The sequence below is a fragment of the Meleagris gallopavo genome, chromosome 14 (assembly GCF_000146605.3).
Source record: "Meleagris gallopavo isolate NT-WF06-2002-E0010 breed Aviagen turkey brand Nicholas breeding stock chromosome 14, Turkey_5.1, whole genome shotgun sequence".
In the NCBI taxonomy this organism is placed as follows: domain Eukaryota; kingdom Metazoa; phylum Chordata; class Aves; order Galliformes; family Phasianidae; genus Meleagris; species Meleagris gallopavo.
Window position 1 is genome coordinate 4005856 of NC_015024.2, and position 17597 is coordinate 4023452.

At 35.3% G+C, this 17597-nt stretch overlaps 2 protein-coding genes across 5 annotated transcripts in view; both read left to right on the forward strand.

Annotated features, from left to right (window-relative positions):
* LOC109369908 (ubiquitin-like modifier-activating enzyme ATG7) overlaps positions 1-17597 on the forward strand; it is a 40397-nt gene that overhangs the window by 17501 nt on the left and 5299 nt on the right. The gene's annotated exons all lie outside the window — the stretch shown is intronic.
* LOC100539877 (ubiquitin-like modifier-activating enzyme ATG7) overlaps positions 1-17597 on the forward strand; it is a 97274-nt gene that overhangs the window by 15829 nt on the left and 63848 nt on the right. Inside the window, exons 13-14 of one of the 3 annotated variants that reach the window (XM_019620016.2) lie at positions 1392-1472; positions 17222-17344. In XM_019620016.2, the coding sequence (XP_019475561.1) occupies positions 1392-1472; positions 17222-17344 (204 nt within the window). Of the gene's footprint in view, positions 1-1391; positions 1473-3284; positions 3379-7039; positions 7256-17221; positions 17345-17597 lie in introns of those variants that run through there. The other 2 variants (XM_019620018.2, XM_019620017.2) reach the window with 2 other exon arrangements.

Genomic DNA, 17597 nt, shown 5'->3' on the forward strand with positions numbered 1-17597 from the left:
TTGGTACTGATGTAAGACACACATTGCAGCTTACCTCCTTAAAATGTACTGTATGCTGATCTGATTCCATTCCCAGAAGGGACCAAGTCTTCATATTTGGATTAAGAATAATTAAGAGTATTGCAAGCCAAGGTTATAGTGTTGCTGGCAGTGCTTCTATCCCAGTGCTGCCTACTTACCAGGAATTTATTTGGAGATAAAGCCACTTGCAGGCAGCATGAAAATATTACAACCTCTGCTTTTTCCTCATCAGAGCTAAGAATGAGCATCTCAAGGTTGCTCTTCTCTTTTTCAACCTAGTACAGATTAAATAAAAATCAGATCCAACCAACTCATAACTGTTACAGTTCTCTAAAATACTCATGATTTTCTGATGCAGTACAGAAGTCTTCATGATGTTCTACTCATCCCAAGCTCCAGCTCTAAATTTGTGTTTTGGATACCATTTTTCACATTGCTGGATAGACTGACTTCATTAGTTATATTGACAGGGCCTTTTAAAAAGCTGTCTACTGAACTTATCGAAGTAGTCATATACCCTAGGACGTATCATTGGGTATTTAAAGTTCTACACAGCTCTTGCTTTATATTGCTTATTCAAGTTTTACTCTGTTCAAGTAAAATAATAAAAAAAATTCTTAAGTGGAATTTTGGAGTTCTGTTAGCTTTTTGTGTGTTCAAGATGCATTTTGATTCAGAAAAAACTAAAACTGCTGCTGTGTTTTTTTTTTTGTGATCTCCAAGTAATCACAGAAATAAGTCTAAGTAAAACTAGTCTATTTTTGTTTTCTTATAGTGTTGCGTAGTAAGCAGTAACATGGGGATTATCACATGAAGTGGGGTCCTTGAGGTTTGCTTTTGGTCATTTCTGTTAATTGGAGCCTCTCCAGGTCTCCTTCAGAGTCTGTCTCACACCCATGGAGTTTTGTTTTTGCTTATTACAGTGGACGTAGGGGGTAGTTCTGCAAATACTATTACAAGAAATGGTCTAGAATTGTAAAATTGCATGTTAGTGTGTTGTATTAATGGCAAAAATCTAAGAATGAACAGCAGTTATTTTTTTCCACCTCTAACATGTAATCTGAAAATGATTTAACTGCTTACACCATGACTTGTTACTTAGTTTTGCAGTCTGGTAGCTCAAACGCCAGGTGGTGCTGTGCCTCTGTTAAATAATCTGGTGCTCAGATAGTTGTATCATTGTTTGTATATAGAAAGAAGTGTCATATATGCAGGTATAAATTTAATACAGTTCTTAGTGATGATCATCACTGTATTAAACTGTATTACCCTAATTATAGTTATTCTTTATCTTTTTACTGACTATTTATGTCCAACTCGTAACATTCTGGAAACCTGTTTTTTATAATTGTAATTTTTTCACCTTTCAGATCCGTGGTTTTTTATCAAGATTTGATAATGTTCTTCCAGTCAGTTTGGCATTTGATAAGTGCACAGCCTGTTCCCCCAAAGTAAGTCTGAGTTTTTGTTGTATTTCGTCTATGTGCAGAATGGCTTTGCTCTAGGTCAGTTATAAGATGTTATGATCTGCTTTGTATTTGACATTTGCTTAAGGCTTGGGATCTGTGTTCTCACTGTAGCTAAAGCCCTTCTTTTTTTAGCTGCTCTCTTTTTTTTTTTCTTTTTTCACACAACTTGTGAGCAAAATCTTTGAGATAGCATGCTAATAACTGGGAAAAAAAAAAGCACCCAACAGATTAGGGACAATGCATTTCTGAAATGTTTGCTAACATTTTGTGTAAATACTGGTAAATGTTTCTAGCTTTATAACAAGGAATAAAATCGGTTTTGTTTTTTTAAGAAACTATTTTTGGTGCCCAGTGAATAAACTTAAATTTACCTGTCTTGAATTTAGTATCATTACAAACATATTGTCTAAATTTGTATTTTATGGTATGAAAAGACATATAAAGAACATGTCAAAAAAAAAAAAACAAAAACAACTTCAGTAACATTTCTTTATTAAGAAAACTGCTTCATTTTGATGCTAGCGTTGACAGTCCTGAGTCACCTAATGGATTTACAGCTGTTGCTAGAATCTGACCTATGTCTTGCCAGAACACTAGGGCAGCTCACTAAATGTGTCTGTGTGAGGCCTCCTCTTTAGTCTTGGATTGTTTTCCTGTATTGTGGCCTTGAAAAGTCCTTCTGGCAGGATTTCTATGCCGTGTAGTGGAAGGCTCAAGAAGCTTTGGGATAACTCGATATGAAGATTCAGAAGTTTTGACTCATTATTTGGCCTGCTTGCAAGTGCCATTAATTTAGTTAGCTTTTATGCACCTAGAGACTTACTGCAATCATTTCTTTTCATTGTTTCCACTGTGCTTATCCTTCCTGTTTCAAATAGCTATCAAAAACTCTTGAGGGACTATCTTTTTTTTTTTTTTTGAGATCTTAAGATGTTCTGCAGAAACTATTTTTGTACAGTATTCCTGTTATTCCTTCAGGCTGTCTTGGTATGTTTGACAAATTGATGGAATTTTTGTGTCCATTTTCTCCTCAAAAGTTCAAGCACAGAACTTAAATCTGCTGTTATTTTTAGGAACATATTTACTGTCTTAAGTAGTTGAAAGCATAGCAGTAGTTAAAAAGAGTATTTTCTCTCTGTACCAGAAGTATGATTGGCAATTTCTGTTGCTTTCATAAAAAATATTTATATGTAGAAATGGGAAAAACTGTATGATGTTGGAGTCTGTGAAGTTGAAGTTTTAGAAAAAGCTTTTCCTTTTTTCTCTTTATCTCTGACCCAGGACATTGATTTATCATAACATTCATTGATGTAGATAAATTAAATGCAGGTATCAATTTTTTGTTAGCAAATCATTTCCTCTTGGAGGTCATTTTAAGAGAGCTCTGTTTTACATAAACAGACTTGATGATTTAATAAAAACTGACTTGGATTTTAGCAGCTGTGCTATTCCCAGAGAGATCACTTTTCATGTGGTTTGAGGATTAAATTACTTTTGTGCTGAAAAAGTTGCTTCATTGGCGCACGTATTTCCTTACAGTAGAAACACAGCATTTGTTTACTTTGCTAACTTTGTTTATTAGTGTAAGAGTATGTCACCCTGTATTATCTGGACATCTGATGCTAGTACCTTGAAATGACGAATCCAGTTTAATTATAACCTGTATGGTGTTTTTTGTTTGTTTAAATGCATTTATGCCAGGTTTACTATAAATTCAAATGGAGAGTATGGAGCTAGGTTGCTTTCTGATACCATTGAATTTGCTGGTAACTCATTTATTCTGTTTGTTCTTAGGTCAGCATTCTTATTCTTAAGCACTTGTCACTCTTCAAACACAAAACTAATGACTAAGGAGCTCTTTAAAAAATGTAGTAGTACAGCTGGATGACTTAGGAGAAGCTGCTAATGGTCTGCATGATTGCATTCCACTTCGTTTTGACTCACAGTCATGACTTAGTTTTTCTGTTTCTGAAACTGAAGAACTCAGACACCCCAGCAGCTAGAAGTTCCTTACCCAGTATTGTCCTAACCAGGCTGCATGCCAGAGGAGCTTCCCACAGGCAATTGCTGAGGAATTTTGGGATGGTCACACCATCTGGGCCAAATTTTCTGTGTATGATTTTCTCTTGTGCTGAACCAGAAAAATTGCGTTCTTGAAAGTATTTTCTTTCAAACTAACAGCACTGCACTTAGCCTGTTTAACAGTAGGTCTGAGGAGCAGTGTAAGCTTTCCTATTGCACTTCTCTATCCGTGGTGAACTTGTTATTTCTCTGAGGGGAGAGAGTCCAAAGTTCTTTGGTTATGAATACTTGATTTTACTAACTGTTCTCTTAAGCAACAAACATCTTTGACTTATTACTTAGTGTGCTAATTAAGCTGCCCCTTTACCCGTTGGGAGCGAAATAAGGTTACTTTCTCATAATATTATGGTGAAAAGCATATTCCATATGAAAATAGAGTGGTCTTGATCCTTGCAGGCATCTGGCTAATGCCTTGAATCATGGATGTTAAAATATTTATCTTACTGTATTAACATTAGCAGCTTATTATTTTTTTATTGAGGATAATGAAAATTTGCCTGTTCTTGCTCCTCCTTGTGCATCCTGGAATGAACCATAGATTCATGAGTTTTCCTCGTGAATTCACAGAGCTTAATGTCAGAAAAGAATGCTGATACTGCCCAATTTGGATATGCTTATCCTCTCTGTTTTCTTGTATAGCTTACGGATATTATTTCCTCTCAGGTTCAGACTTACAGTCCGTGTTTTGAAAAGCATTCTAATTTTCCTCTAAGATATTTTTCTACTTCCCTTGCTGATTTTTTAGCCACTGAGTAATGTTACTGACTCTACCTTTAAGGGCTTTCCCAGTTCTGCTGCATTTCATGAAGGGATAGACACCAGGATCAGGGATGGCGTACCAGGCACTGTTACTGTTTGTTTTCAGACAAGATGTTTCCCTGCCCTTGTAGATGTTTTCCCTTTTTAACATCCCCGGAATAGATTAAATGCTATTGCTGTGACATTTGCTAAGTGCTTGCATTGCATAAGTTATGAGCGTCTCAATTTTGAAATCTACTATCTTGCAGACATAATAATGTGTTTGTTTTCATCTGCTAACTGCTTTGCATGCATTTTTACTTTACAAAGTTCAAATCAGTTATGGCAGTAACCTGTATTTTTCAGAGACATTGAGTTGATATAATTTTAATTTCAGCAATGCCAATGGTACTTGCTCTAGCTGCATTGAGGAAAGGTTTTTTCTTTCTCCCAGTAATAACCTACATATTTCTTAAAGTATTGCTTTGATGTGTAAGCCCTGGGGGAAAAGGTTTTCTTTTTTTTTTTTTAACGTAAAGAAGCTAACTTTTGCATGGCTTGCAGAAATGACGAAGGGTACAGGGAGGTTCATCATTCAAGAATGAACACTGCAAAACCTTATAAGAGTGTAAAGAGGTATTTCTGTCACTGTCCTGTGACGTTGAGATTGAGTCTATTTGTAACTTATTTCCTGAACTTAAATATATTAACATTTGACACTTCTATGCACAGTGCAGCCTGAGTATGAATATTGGATAGATTACATTCAGGCTTAAAGAATTCATCATTAATACATCTAAGTGTGTTTTTAGTATACTGAGTTAAATGTAATACTTTTTTGCTCTTAGGGTAACGTAGGAAATTGCTATTTGATAGGTGATATACAGAATTGTATCAAATCTTTTTATCCTGCTCTTCAAAAAAAAGTCAGCAGTGGACAGGAGGAGGAATCAGGATTGTTTTGCCCAAAATTTGTGAAACTTCAGGCTGCCTTTTAGCTCTTTGGATGTTGATTTTAAGAGAACGAAAATAATATTTCAAAATCAGTTGCCATGAGGATGTTTTTTTCCTCCTGGTTGCATGGAAGGTGCGTGTTCATGAAAATAATGCTTGGTCTTATTATTTCAAAACAGATTTCAATTATAAAGACAACTTATGCTACATTTTGTTATCTCAAGCAAAAGGATGTTAACAGAAGTAAGCTGTGCTGCTTGCAAAGAGTGCTGCATCGCACACTAAGAAATGATCCATGGGAGTGTGTCCATTGTAATCAAACTTTTTTCCCTGAGAGGAGAGCAAATATGGTCAAGCACAAAAATCTAAGAAGTGTCGTTAACTTTTATCATTATTTTGTGAACAGAGAAGGATGAGGAATCAGATGTGATCTCTTGTACATGGAGTGGGTGAGGGAGGTGTCTCTACAGACAGAATAGATGAGAATTAGAAAATGGATCTTAGAAAAGCACTGGAGATCTAATGAGTTGGAGACTGAGCTCCTTATCTGTCACATACCTGAAACTATACATGATATTATGAAATATATGTAAGTAGAACTGCATATGACAACAGTGCCTGACAAACCTTCTTGCGTGTAGTGATGCCACAATAAATGGTGTTGGGAAAGGTAGAAAATATTTCTGTTCAATCTTAAATCATACCATTTACAAAAACTCAAAAAGCAGACAGATTCTGATGTGTTATTGCTAAAATGTAAGAGTTAAAAATGATTTGTACTGTTTTTCAGAGTTTGGAGTTGCAGGCTGATTGACATTTAGGGATAAGATAGCTCATTGACACCAAACAGGCTCCCAGAGTCAACAGCAGAGAGATGATTGAAACCAAAATCTTGCTGATGTATCATATAGTACTAAATAGAAAAGAGGCTGTTTGAAAAATTCAGTCAGGTCGTGAGAAGGATGGTTCAAATGTTAATGAATACTGCTGCTGGCAGGCTCACTCCTTGTCTTCTCTCTACCCCCAGGCACCATGATGCCAACAGTCTTTAATGAGCTATTGCTCTTAGCCCTCCTGTTATGTCTTCCTTTGTAACTTTTAGCATGTTTGTTAAAGAAAAAGCTCCTTTAATCAATTTGTTTGTTTTCTTCAACTAAGACAAATGTAGCAAGCATATAATAATTGAGATGTTTCAAATTAAAAGCTCTAGTTGGAGAGTTGTTTTCCGAAAACTAATGATGTTTAAAAAGAAAAAATTTGCTCACTTTGTTTCTTTTGGGTTATCCTTTCATGGTCTATTGTAACTAATGTAGAGTTACAGCAGAGACTGGTTTGTTTCTATTATTACTTATATTCGGAGGGGGAAACTTGTTTCTCTTCACAAATCAGTAAGGCACTATCTCAGCTTACATTGTTAGCATATTAAGAACTGTATTGAGAACTGACATGGCTTGCAGCAAGTTAAAATCAGTGTTTTGAGACTAAACCACTCATCCAAATATTTTCATGTGGGTGAGGACTTGTTTTGGGCTCAGGCCTCTCAGCACTGAGAGGAGGATGCATTTTCAAAACTTCTGACTTCAGGACAAGTAAATCTTAGCATCTCAGAGGCTAGCAGCTGTATGTGCAGTGCCAAAATGTTTGTCTTGTGTTGTGTGGGTGTTTGCAACTATGTTTAAATGTTGAGAACTGGAGATTTGCAACTTTTATGTTTTGCTGAGTAGAAGCAGCTTTTATTGCCCAGTCCTCTGTCCTAAGTTCTTTTTTTTTCCTAGCCATTTATCTTCATCATACAAAAGTTTTGCTCCCTGGGTGGCAGATGCAACCGTTAGATAACTTAGGGAGTTTAAATGCAACATAGCATAAAATAAATGTTTAAACAACAATGTGAAACAGCATTCCTTCTCTCATTATTATGGTTTGGGATCTTGTCTTCGAGGCACAAGGGAGAAAGGAGCTAAGGCCTATTGCAGAGTGTGTTTAGGAGCTGCTCTCTTGTATTGTGTTCTTTGCAATGGGAGTTTTGTTTGAATGATTATAATGGTTTCTCCAGGAGAAGGGAGGAAAGGAACAAGAAGAGAACATAACACTCACAAACTTGTCTTATTCCTTCTTTCTTCTGCTCCAAAAAATCAGCAATTATACTGTTAGTACTGTTGGTTTAGGAGTAGTAGAGCTGCTGGATTAAGAATCCCTTTCTAGCAGTAACATACTTTCTCTCTTCAGAGAAGAAAACAAATAATTTTATTATCCTCCTTCTTTTATTTGTTGAATTTAAGTGGTTCCTGATGTTCAAGTGAAATAACATGTTGATTTTGTGGGCCTAGCAAAATAACACATTAGGTAGAAGAAACAAAGTGGTGTTGCAAAGAATCATAAAATTTGGCCTAAGAAGCAGCTGGTGTGGCTGTCTATATCATGGAGTTAACTAGTTTCCTTGTGTTCATGTTAAAAAGATGAAAATGTTTTTTGAAAAAACGTTTTTCAGTGATCCAAAATGGATGCAGAACATCATTCTAAGCAGTTGTAATTGGATTTCATTAACCATTTTCTTTCCTGTCAAAATAAAAATATCTTTGTCATCTGAACAAAAGATAAAGATGAAGTTTCCCTTTTTGAATATTAACTCACACTAAAATAATGTTGTGAAGAGGAGGAAGAAACCTGTCAGTATTAAAAATAATTGATTTCTGCTTCTGACTGGTTGTATTTCTGCTGTGTTCCAAGTACATTCTGTGGATCTTGGAGGTTTTTTCTTCCTCCAACTTGATTCAATTTTAATTATAATCAGTAAAAATGTAAAAAGATTGTCAGTAAGTAGGAAAGAAATGGCATCACCATAATTTTCTGGTGTTGATATGTTGTTCAATATTTGTGTCTAGAATACCATTTGAAATTATTCTAATGGCAACTTAATGGTCTTATCATCTTTCTGTGGAGTTCTTACAGTGCGTCACTAAAACAAAAACTGAACTATAATAATGTTGAATTAAAAGTAATGATCCTGACAGGCTTTGTGTAAGACTTGCAGAAACGAAGTTGGGTGATATTGAACCAGATAAAACTGGGAGTGTTTGCAGTGCTGGTATGGTGGTGATGTCAGTCCTCCTACCATTGTTAAACATAGATGTAGTTCAAATAATTCTGTGGATTTCTTTCTAGAACTGAAAAGGACAGTTGTATATTTTGCTGGGTATGAATATTTGTAGTTTTTACTTTTTACTTCCATACACTTTTGCATACTCACAACCAAATGTATTTTATACTTCATTGTTCAATTATACCAAGGATTCAGTACATATTCACCAAAGAAAATTTGGACACTGTAAGATGAGGGATGCCTTTAAAACAAAGAAAAAAACAAAACCAAAAACAAAGAATGATTGGGGGTAGGGCAGGATCTCAAATGTTGCTGTCTGGAAAATATCTACCTCAGTATTACTGACTATTTTACAAAATCTTTTAATGTGTTGGCATATTTAGTACAATGAGGCAAAATAGATATATCAGTTATGTACTGAGTGTTAATTATCAGTAGATCAGTTTTTCTTAGATACATCCTAACTTAAAAAATTGGCAGGGTTGCATGGAAATTTGATTCTAAATCAAATGTATGAAAATATTAAGGAATACAGGTGATTGTCCAGAGCATCCTTATGCACTGATAATTCTGATAGACACGTACTTTTCATTTATCTGGTACAGCACATTGTGCATTTGCAATTTGGGCCACAATTCTTCTTTTGCATACCAAAAAGTAACAGCAACATGCTTTGAAAGAACAAAAATATACCCATTTTCCTCTACTCCATGGTCAAGTCTTGCAACACTTGTCTCATGGAGGTGAGTGATCATGTGAGAGTCTGTTTGCATTTTTTCTATCCTTTATGCCATATTACAACTTGCTTTGTTACTCTATCATATTCAAATGATATTTAAATCATTTGTAAATTTTTAATATTGGAATGATGGACAGTGAAAGTAACAGTAAATTATATATTGCAGTTTCATGAGATTAAAGAGGTAGGGTCTATATCTTTTCCTAGATAACTTTTTTAGTACCTACCTTTTTTTCATCTTTTGCAACTTCTTTTCTTGCATGCTTCTCCAGCATTCTTCTCATTACTCTCTAATATGAGGCTGTCTTCATCTCTACCTGTTTTCTGTTGTTAAACTTAAGTTATGAGCCTCATTTTCTTGGGGCTTTGTTTGCAAATGCTCATTTAGGCATGTTTCAACAGTTTAAAATTAAACCTTTATTAAGTTTTATATTTTTTTTATCTTTCCTTCTATCTACGACTTTGCCAAAATTCTTCCAAGATGCATTTTTGTATTTTCTTTGGAATTGGAAAAGAGTGAAGAAAATTGAATTTTGGATGATACTAAAATGACTGAAACTGATGAAATCCAGTGAATTTGGTCTAATTGCTATCCTTCTTCTGATGCTGTATTGTATAGGTGTTGTAGTGCATCCGGATGAAAAAAATAAATCTGCTCTTTAGTAATCTGTAGGATTCTGATTTTTAAGTTAGAGATCTGGTTTTAGGAGCTACTAAGCAAATGCAAGTTTTAGTTAAGTAAGCAGCAGTGTTGAGTCCTTGGTGTCTGACAGGTCAGGCCTTACTCCTGGATTGCTGATGGCAGGGAAAAGCTGGATGAAATAAGTAACTTCATTTGTAGGACCCAGTCAGCATTGGCTTCTTGCTTGCTTTTGTAAACACTTCAGAGATGAACAATCTCATCTTTATAAAATGTTATTGTATGGAGAACCAAAACAGTATTCAGTGCAAGTGAATTTGCTTTTCTGTCAGAACATTTTGTTCATCTGGGGAAGTGCCCTTATTTCACTTCCAGCTTTTAGGTCTTGTGTGAGGAAAACAAATACAGTTTCAGAACTGTTTCTTAAAGTCAACAACTAGAATTGTGCTACTAATGTCTCTCCTTACGTATAGATAACAAGACGTCCTGCCACAGTTCACCAGTAACCTCAGGTATTATGGGGGAAAAATGAGGACCTTGTGCAGTTTCTGTGCACAAGATAGTGACTAATGCTAGTATGGACTGGAACCAAATATGTTGTTAAGCGCTGATGGACTGATCAGCATAAATTTTGAACAGGAAGCATAATGGGTATAAAACTGCAAGCAGGAGGTGCCTATTAGGTGACTGAATAATATGTATATTAATTTAAACAGGTCAAGACAGATATAATATTGTCTACTTGAAAAATTCTTCTATTTCTGTTTTCTATCTCTAAATTGATGGTGTTTTCTTCTACTTTTCACCCCCACTACTATCTTTTCATTTCTATTTGCTAATGCTTCCAGACAGGCGATGTCTTAAGTTTGTACATTATTCAGTAGAAAGGGTTTAGAAGGTGTCATTGTTTCAAACTGTTTGCAAGAAATATTTTAGAAAATAAAATTGCTAAAATAAAAATCTAACCGCTTTACCTATTTATATTGGTCTATCAATTTGTGTCAAGAAAATGTATGTGTACGCTGCTCTGAAAGTAATTCCTCCCATTGACATCTGTGGAAACTAACAGAGCACAATGACACAATTTGATAAGCTAATTCTCACCTAAAAAACACTGTTTTTCAGCATAGACACCACCACTAGCTGTGCATTTTCATCAGCAATGACCAAGAGCCTGCATGCTGTGCTTGTAAAAATCTGCAGTAGCAGAGGTGACCGCTGTTGGCGTCACCACTGCTGAAATGCACCACCCACTGCCTCGCTGTGCTCACATCCTTGGTTTGGTTTCCGTAAACATTCAGCAAGTGTGAGTTAATGTCAATGAATGCCTTTTTTTTTCCCACTTGGAGAAATTCAAGGGCATCACTTTGCTCCATGCTCGCTTCTGTGTCAGATACCATTCTGTCAGACTGCCCCTCTGCTGCCATCTGTCATACAGCAACAAAATGCGACAATATTGATGGGATGATTCAATCTCTACTGCTATCCCACCAACATCTGCTGCTGTCATCATGGGCTAATGTAATAAAATAGAAAGCATTACTTTCAGAGCAGCCCTCGTATAAAACATGTCAAGGTTATTGCAGAAAATCCCAGAACACATGTAATTTTGGGAATTCAGTATGGACAAAATTGAGTTTAAACTGAGATCTCTTACATTTTAAAGAATGTTCCTTTCCACTTCATTATTTAAAAGAATAAAGTGAAAATCCAAGGTTAAAAATGCTGTCGAGGCTTTTTGGGTCTGGCTGTTCTTCAATAAGCTCGTACTCCTCCCATCTTCCATCAGTTGCAATTCAAATCAGTGCAGGTAACAGCAACAGACAAAACTCATCTGTGTCACCATGTTTCTATTCTAACTTAAATCAGTGATTTCTTAAGCTTTCAACATAAAATTGCACTATAATTACTGTTAAGGTTTTCTACTGATATGCTTTCATTTTCAGTAGTGATTATGAGAAGGTAAGAGGAAAATTGTGCATGCAGAAGGAGTTTTAATTATTTGAACATCAGCCAAAAATGATGTCATCTTTGCCTTGCGGTTTATAACCTTCCACTGTTTTCAGAATACCCTTCTTCAGCTTGCACCTGGAATAAAGCTTTTCGCAGAACTTTGTTTTATGATCTGGATTTTAAAAAGGACATTGTGTGTGAATGTCCAAGTATGGATGGCCATTAATATGCACATTAAGGTAATACTCAACACAGTATTACCAGAAGATGAAGCATCTTTAGTCATCTTTGTGTTCATAATAACACTGTCAGACTTTCCTCTTCCAAATCATGAGCTGAGTCTCTTAAAAATCATATGGTCTTCAGAAAAGTTCAATTTTCTTGTGGTGTTTGTAATGGATGATCACCTTATTAGGCTGTACATTTTTAGAACGGATCACAGGATTGCTTTATTGAGCTTTTTTTTTTCTTTTTTACAACTTCTAAGGACTAAATGGCAGGAAAAATTGAGACCCTTGTGAAACAGCAGGACTCTAGGAGCCAAGGATATATACATATATATTTTTAGGAAACCAAATTATGGGTCTCCTGATAAAAATGCTGAGATTTTAGCACTGTCGCCTTTGCAGCTGCCTGCACCCATCATAATGGCTCTTGTACTTCATCATACTGCCTTCTCTCTTAAGAGAATTCTCCACAGCTCTATAGTTTTCTGCTACATTTTCTGTTTTAACTGCAGTTATATCCAGCTTTGAAAAGTTTGAAAACCAGCAACTTGTATTTATCTAATTTTACAGGCAGATGTTGAAACCAAAATTTCTGTTTTCAGCATGCGGAGATTCACTCTAATGTTCTACTCATTCCCCACTTCCTCTGAGTGATAGATAGATAGCAGTATGCAAAAACGCATCTGGGTTTGTAAATGTTTGTTATCTTTGAGAGGAAGGCTTTCAAAGCTGAGTGTGTTAAACACAGCAGCCTTGTTGTTTTTGAGGCATGTTCATGTTTTTGTTTTTTAAATAATTATAGTAATATTAACCTGTAAATTTTTTTGCGGAAACTAAACAATACTCAGGCTCTAGATATGCTTGATACTTAAATACTAGGTTAAAAAAAAAAAACAACTAATTACATGAGTCGTTAGTCTGTTGCGATTAGGAGTTTTTGTATGCTTCTTTAGCTATATAGTAATGTTCATCCCACAAAGCATTCCTGGAGCCAGATTCTCTTTTTTGAATGCTGTTTTAACTGAGCAATTCTTTGTAAAGAATGCTATTAAAAAGAATATAACACCAAAGCTGTACATCTGTTTCTCATTTCTGAATAAAGTTCTTTTACTCTCAGGCCTTCTGTTTCTTTCTCCTACCACGAGATACTCTTTTTTTTCTTTGCCGTTGGTAACAGACAATAATAAAATGACTGCTAAGAAAATGTAAATGATACATATCAACTCAGAAAAGTCTTTAGGAATGCATTAATTTGTGAAGAAGTGTGTCCACACCTATTACAGTGCCATGGTCTATGAAATAATAATAATTGTAGCCATGATTCTGTGAAATGGAGACTGGAACCAAGGCTGCCCTGTCGACAGGGGAGGGGATTTAAATGTGGTAGAGAAGAAGGTGATGTTAAAATTCATTGGGTCCTCCTGACAGTAATTTTCACAGACATAATGCACAGAAGGTTTGCTACTGTCTAATTCTCCTCTTGATCTTTGAAAAGTGACTTGCAAGTGAGAAAAAGATGAGGGTTCTGTAATAAATCTGTATTGTTCCAGCTGGCCTTGCTCAGCAGAAGAATTATTACTTCTGGTTCATTTTGTTCCTGCTTTGCATTTTTTTTCTGCTTGAGAAAATTTATCATTACATGGTGACACATCAGTGTTATGACTGGACAGTGATACGTTTATTCCCAGAAAAAAATCCTGAGGGTTTTTTTTATATCTGCTGTCATAGAGTCACTTCTTTGAGATCAATAGTAATAAAAATAACGTCTCTCAAGTATCTGTCCTTCTGTAAAGCGTTATTCAGATGGTAACTGGTACCAAGTATGCTGTCAGCAGCGAAGAGAAGAATTAAAAAGCAAACTCGTGCTAATCAGGAGTTTGGGCCTTTGGGCTCTGCTGGATATGATTAAGGAGGAGAAATTTTCCTTTCCACACAGCTCCAAATAGGACATCGATTAAGTCTGGAAATGTTTTAATTTTTTTTTTTTTTTTTTGTTCTATTTGATGTCTAGACTGGCTATATTCCTGACAACCTGCAGAGTGTGCCTGTGTGGTCTTCTGGCACATGAATTTGAGATGAGTTGTATTTTGCTTCGTTTTTTTCTCCTTTTGAGGTATGTTCAGTGATGACTGGACAAACCAGTGCCGCGTTACATTCATCAGGTGACAGGTCTCACTAAACTTGTGTAGTAAATGCTAGACATGGACATGTTAATATTTATCCTTCTGTCGTATTTATTGTAAAGTTTTAATCATCTGAATTCAGAAATAAAGTCCCTGTAGATGACAAAAGTGTTGTTTCAATTGCTGCTTACATTAAGACTATTTCATTACAGTGTATACTACCTTTGATGGTGCAGCTCTTGTTCAGGTTGCATGCTGAATGATGCTGCCTGGTCGTTCTTTGGCTCCCCGATAGCTTTTTCTCTGAGTCACGTGGCTGGAATTTTATTTTAAAGCTAATTAGGAGTTATTCTATTCAGCAGACCATTCCCACTGTAAAAATGTTTAACAGCAAGTAATTTTTAATTAAGTTTTTCAGGCTTCTCCAGGTTCTTGCTAATACAAGAAAAATACTCTTTGTTATCATAGGCTTAAGTTTTTGAGATAGCATCTTTCCTTAGTCAGACTTGTTACCTTAACCCAAGTTTGCCGTCATAATGCTAGGGGAAGTCTATGATCTAATGATGCTTCCTTTTTGTGGGAGGTGAAGTAAATTTTCAGATCTTTCCATAATACAAAATTTCGGGAGTGTAAAATATTCCTGTATAACTTCTTAAAAACAAACAAAAAAAACCAAAAACCCAAAGATTTAATTCACTGGGTACAAAAATTATACCCCTCTGACTCATAATTCTGTGATCTTATTAATGTTTTCTTAATATGCATTTTGAAAGACAGTTCATGAGAGACTTCCTACCCTCTTCCGCAGTAATTACAATACTTGGATTGACAAAAAAAAAAGTCCAGTTGATTCATCCAAAACTCACCTTAAACATTTTAAATGTCGGTGCAGTCATGTGGCCTGTTTTATTTGAGTATGTGAGAATTCATTTACAGCTGTGGCAAGGAATACAGAAAGGTTATGCATATTTATGTAATAAACCAGAGCAGTTTATATGGAGGACCTTGGCAGACTGAAGCAATGTACTCACTGAGGAAGCGATACCTGGAAATTTGCGCTTCAGGCTTGAGTCAGTTCTTTGGAAATGAGCATCAAGGTATGTTTAGCTGAGTAATAATAAACAAGATTTGAGGGCTATTCAATAGACATTTTTAATGGTACATACTATGGTTGCACTCTATTTCCTGTTCTATTCCTTTTGTTTGCATATCCCAACGGTGTACGCCTTTTGTAGATTTTACCTCTGGGAAGAGACAATTATATGCTATAATGTTTTAGAACATGACTATGGTTTCATTGTTTGTGTATTGTTTTAATATGCCATAAGATGTCTCTTAAGTTCTGTATTCTGGTTCCAACAAATATAAGTAATAGCAACACATTTGATAATGCTGCTAGCTTTGCAGATTACAAACAGGTACGACTGTGAACATAACCAAAGTTTTATAAGCTGAAGTGTGTATGCAGTGTTTCACAAAGAGCCAAATGCAAGAGACCTCAGCACATCTCGTATTATAGAGTTTTGGAATGTGGAATAGTCTTCAAAATGTATTTAGATACCTACACTGTAATTGCACAATGTATATAGTGGATAATTTTAAGAGGATACTTATCAAATGGATACTGAAGTTTTTCAAATCTTTGCATTGCATCATGTACAGTTTGTCTTAGTGTGTTTGTCTCAGGAATATGCAAACAAAAAATGTAGTCCCATGAAATACAGCTAAGCAATTTTTTTCTGTTTATGGTTTTTTCACTTCCGGTCATTGCACAAATGCACAAAAAGCTGTATAGAGTAAAAAGAATCTTTAAAGTATAAGGAGCAGTTTCTCCAGATGTAAAGAACTCAAAGTGCAGATTTATTGTAGTATTTTTTTCAGATGTGTATGTCATGTTTAAGAACATGCCAGACATTTGTCACAGTTGCTTACATCTGACTTTATTTCTGTTGATTCTGTTCATACATTTTGGAACCTAAGTATGGAATAGGTGCTTTTGATCCTAAGTGGACATTTTGTGTGATTAACTGAATGAGGACCCCGCTTTTTCAAAAAAAAAAATATATATATACACACACACACACACATATACATATGTATATAATATCTATATATATATTATTTCTTTTTACCTATGTATATATAACATATATATATATGTATTTTTTCTCATATATATACATACATACATATATATATATACTCCAACAATTCTATCAGCTAAATATAAGTGGTCTTTTGAGACAAGCCTGAATTCCTGTAGAACTTGAGGAAGAGCTCACTGGACCTGTTTTTCTGAAGAATGCTGTTGACTGTGCAAGTTCCCACAGTTTTAAGATTATCTGAGGCCTTTAGGAGTTGTTAAACTACAAAAGAGTGAGATTGTTGAGTGTAAGTTGTAATTCTGGTTGAGTTAAATGAATACATACCTAAACTATTTTCTTGTCCACCACCATTCCCCTCAGTTTTTTTTCTTATTGTCTGAAGAGTAAATGATTTGGGGGCCAGGAGAACAGGGATTGCATGTTTGTTTCAAAGCTTGGAATAAAGCTTACTTGGTTAGGTTGTGTGTTAGAATGAAACTGCAATGCTTCCAGTTGTTCTTTTTCTTTCTTTTCTGGAGGAAGTGAGTTCCACCAGTTGCAGGGAACTTGTCCATCCAGTGAGAGTGGGTATGTTTAAGGACTGCGTTAGCTGTACAACTTTGTCTTTCTGCTTCAAAATAACAGAGATGGAATATATACTGTGAAAGAATGGGTGTCTGTATTCTCTGCAGTGATATTCTGTGTTGGTGTTTTACGCAGAATTATTCTGCTAGAGTTCTATCTTTTAGTTAAGGGATACATTGGAACAATCTTCTGCTGTGTTTTATGTAACTCAAATCCTTTCCTGACATTGGAACAAGATTTTGGTTTTTTCTGTGTCACCTGTTTTGTTATACGCTTAAAAATATCTTTACCAGGAAATGTTAAACATCACATTTCTTCCTTCTTACCTCCACTTTTCCCACATTTAGAAATTGAAATGGGAGAAATGATCATTCTTTCATCAGTAATTTTTACCTGTGTACGATATGTATTAATCTTCCAAATATTCTATTTTGTGATGAAAACAAGATGATGAATCATTTATTTTAAATCCTCTTCTGTTTGTTTATGTATTTGTTTTTTGACAGGTCCTCGACCAATATGAACGTGAAGGATTTAATTTCCTAGCTAAAGTTTTTAATTCCTCGCATTCCTTCTTAGAAGACTTGACAGGTCTAACTTTATTACATCAAGAGACACAGGCTGCTGAGGTAAGAAAATATGCTTTGGATATTAAAGGAAAACCAGGTGGTTATTTTCAGCTGTGTAACCATATGAGTAAATGAATCATTGGTAGAATAAAGCATTAATGTTTGATTTACAGGATGATTTACATGAGCCATGTGTGTATTCCATACAGTGAGTTAGGAGGTGTCCTCTAACTGTTGTAGAATGAGAAATGCTGATGTGAGAATCCTTTTTTTTTTTTTTTCATTTAAGGGCAGATGATGTACAGTATGGGAT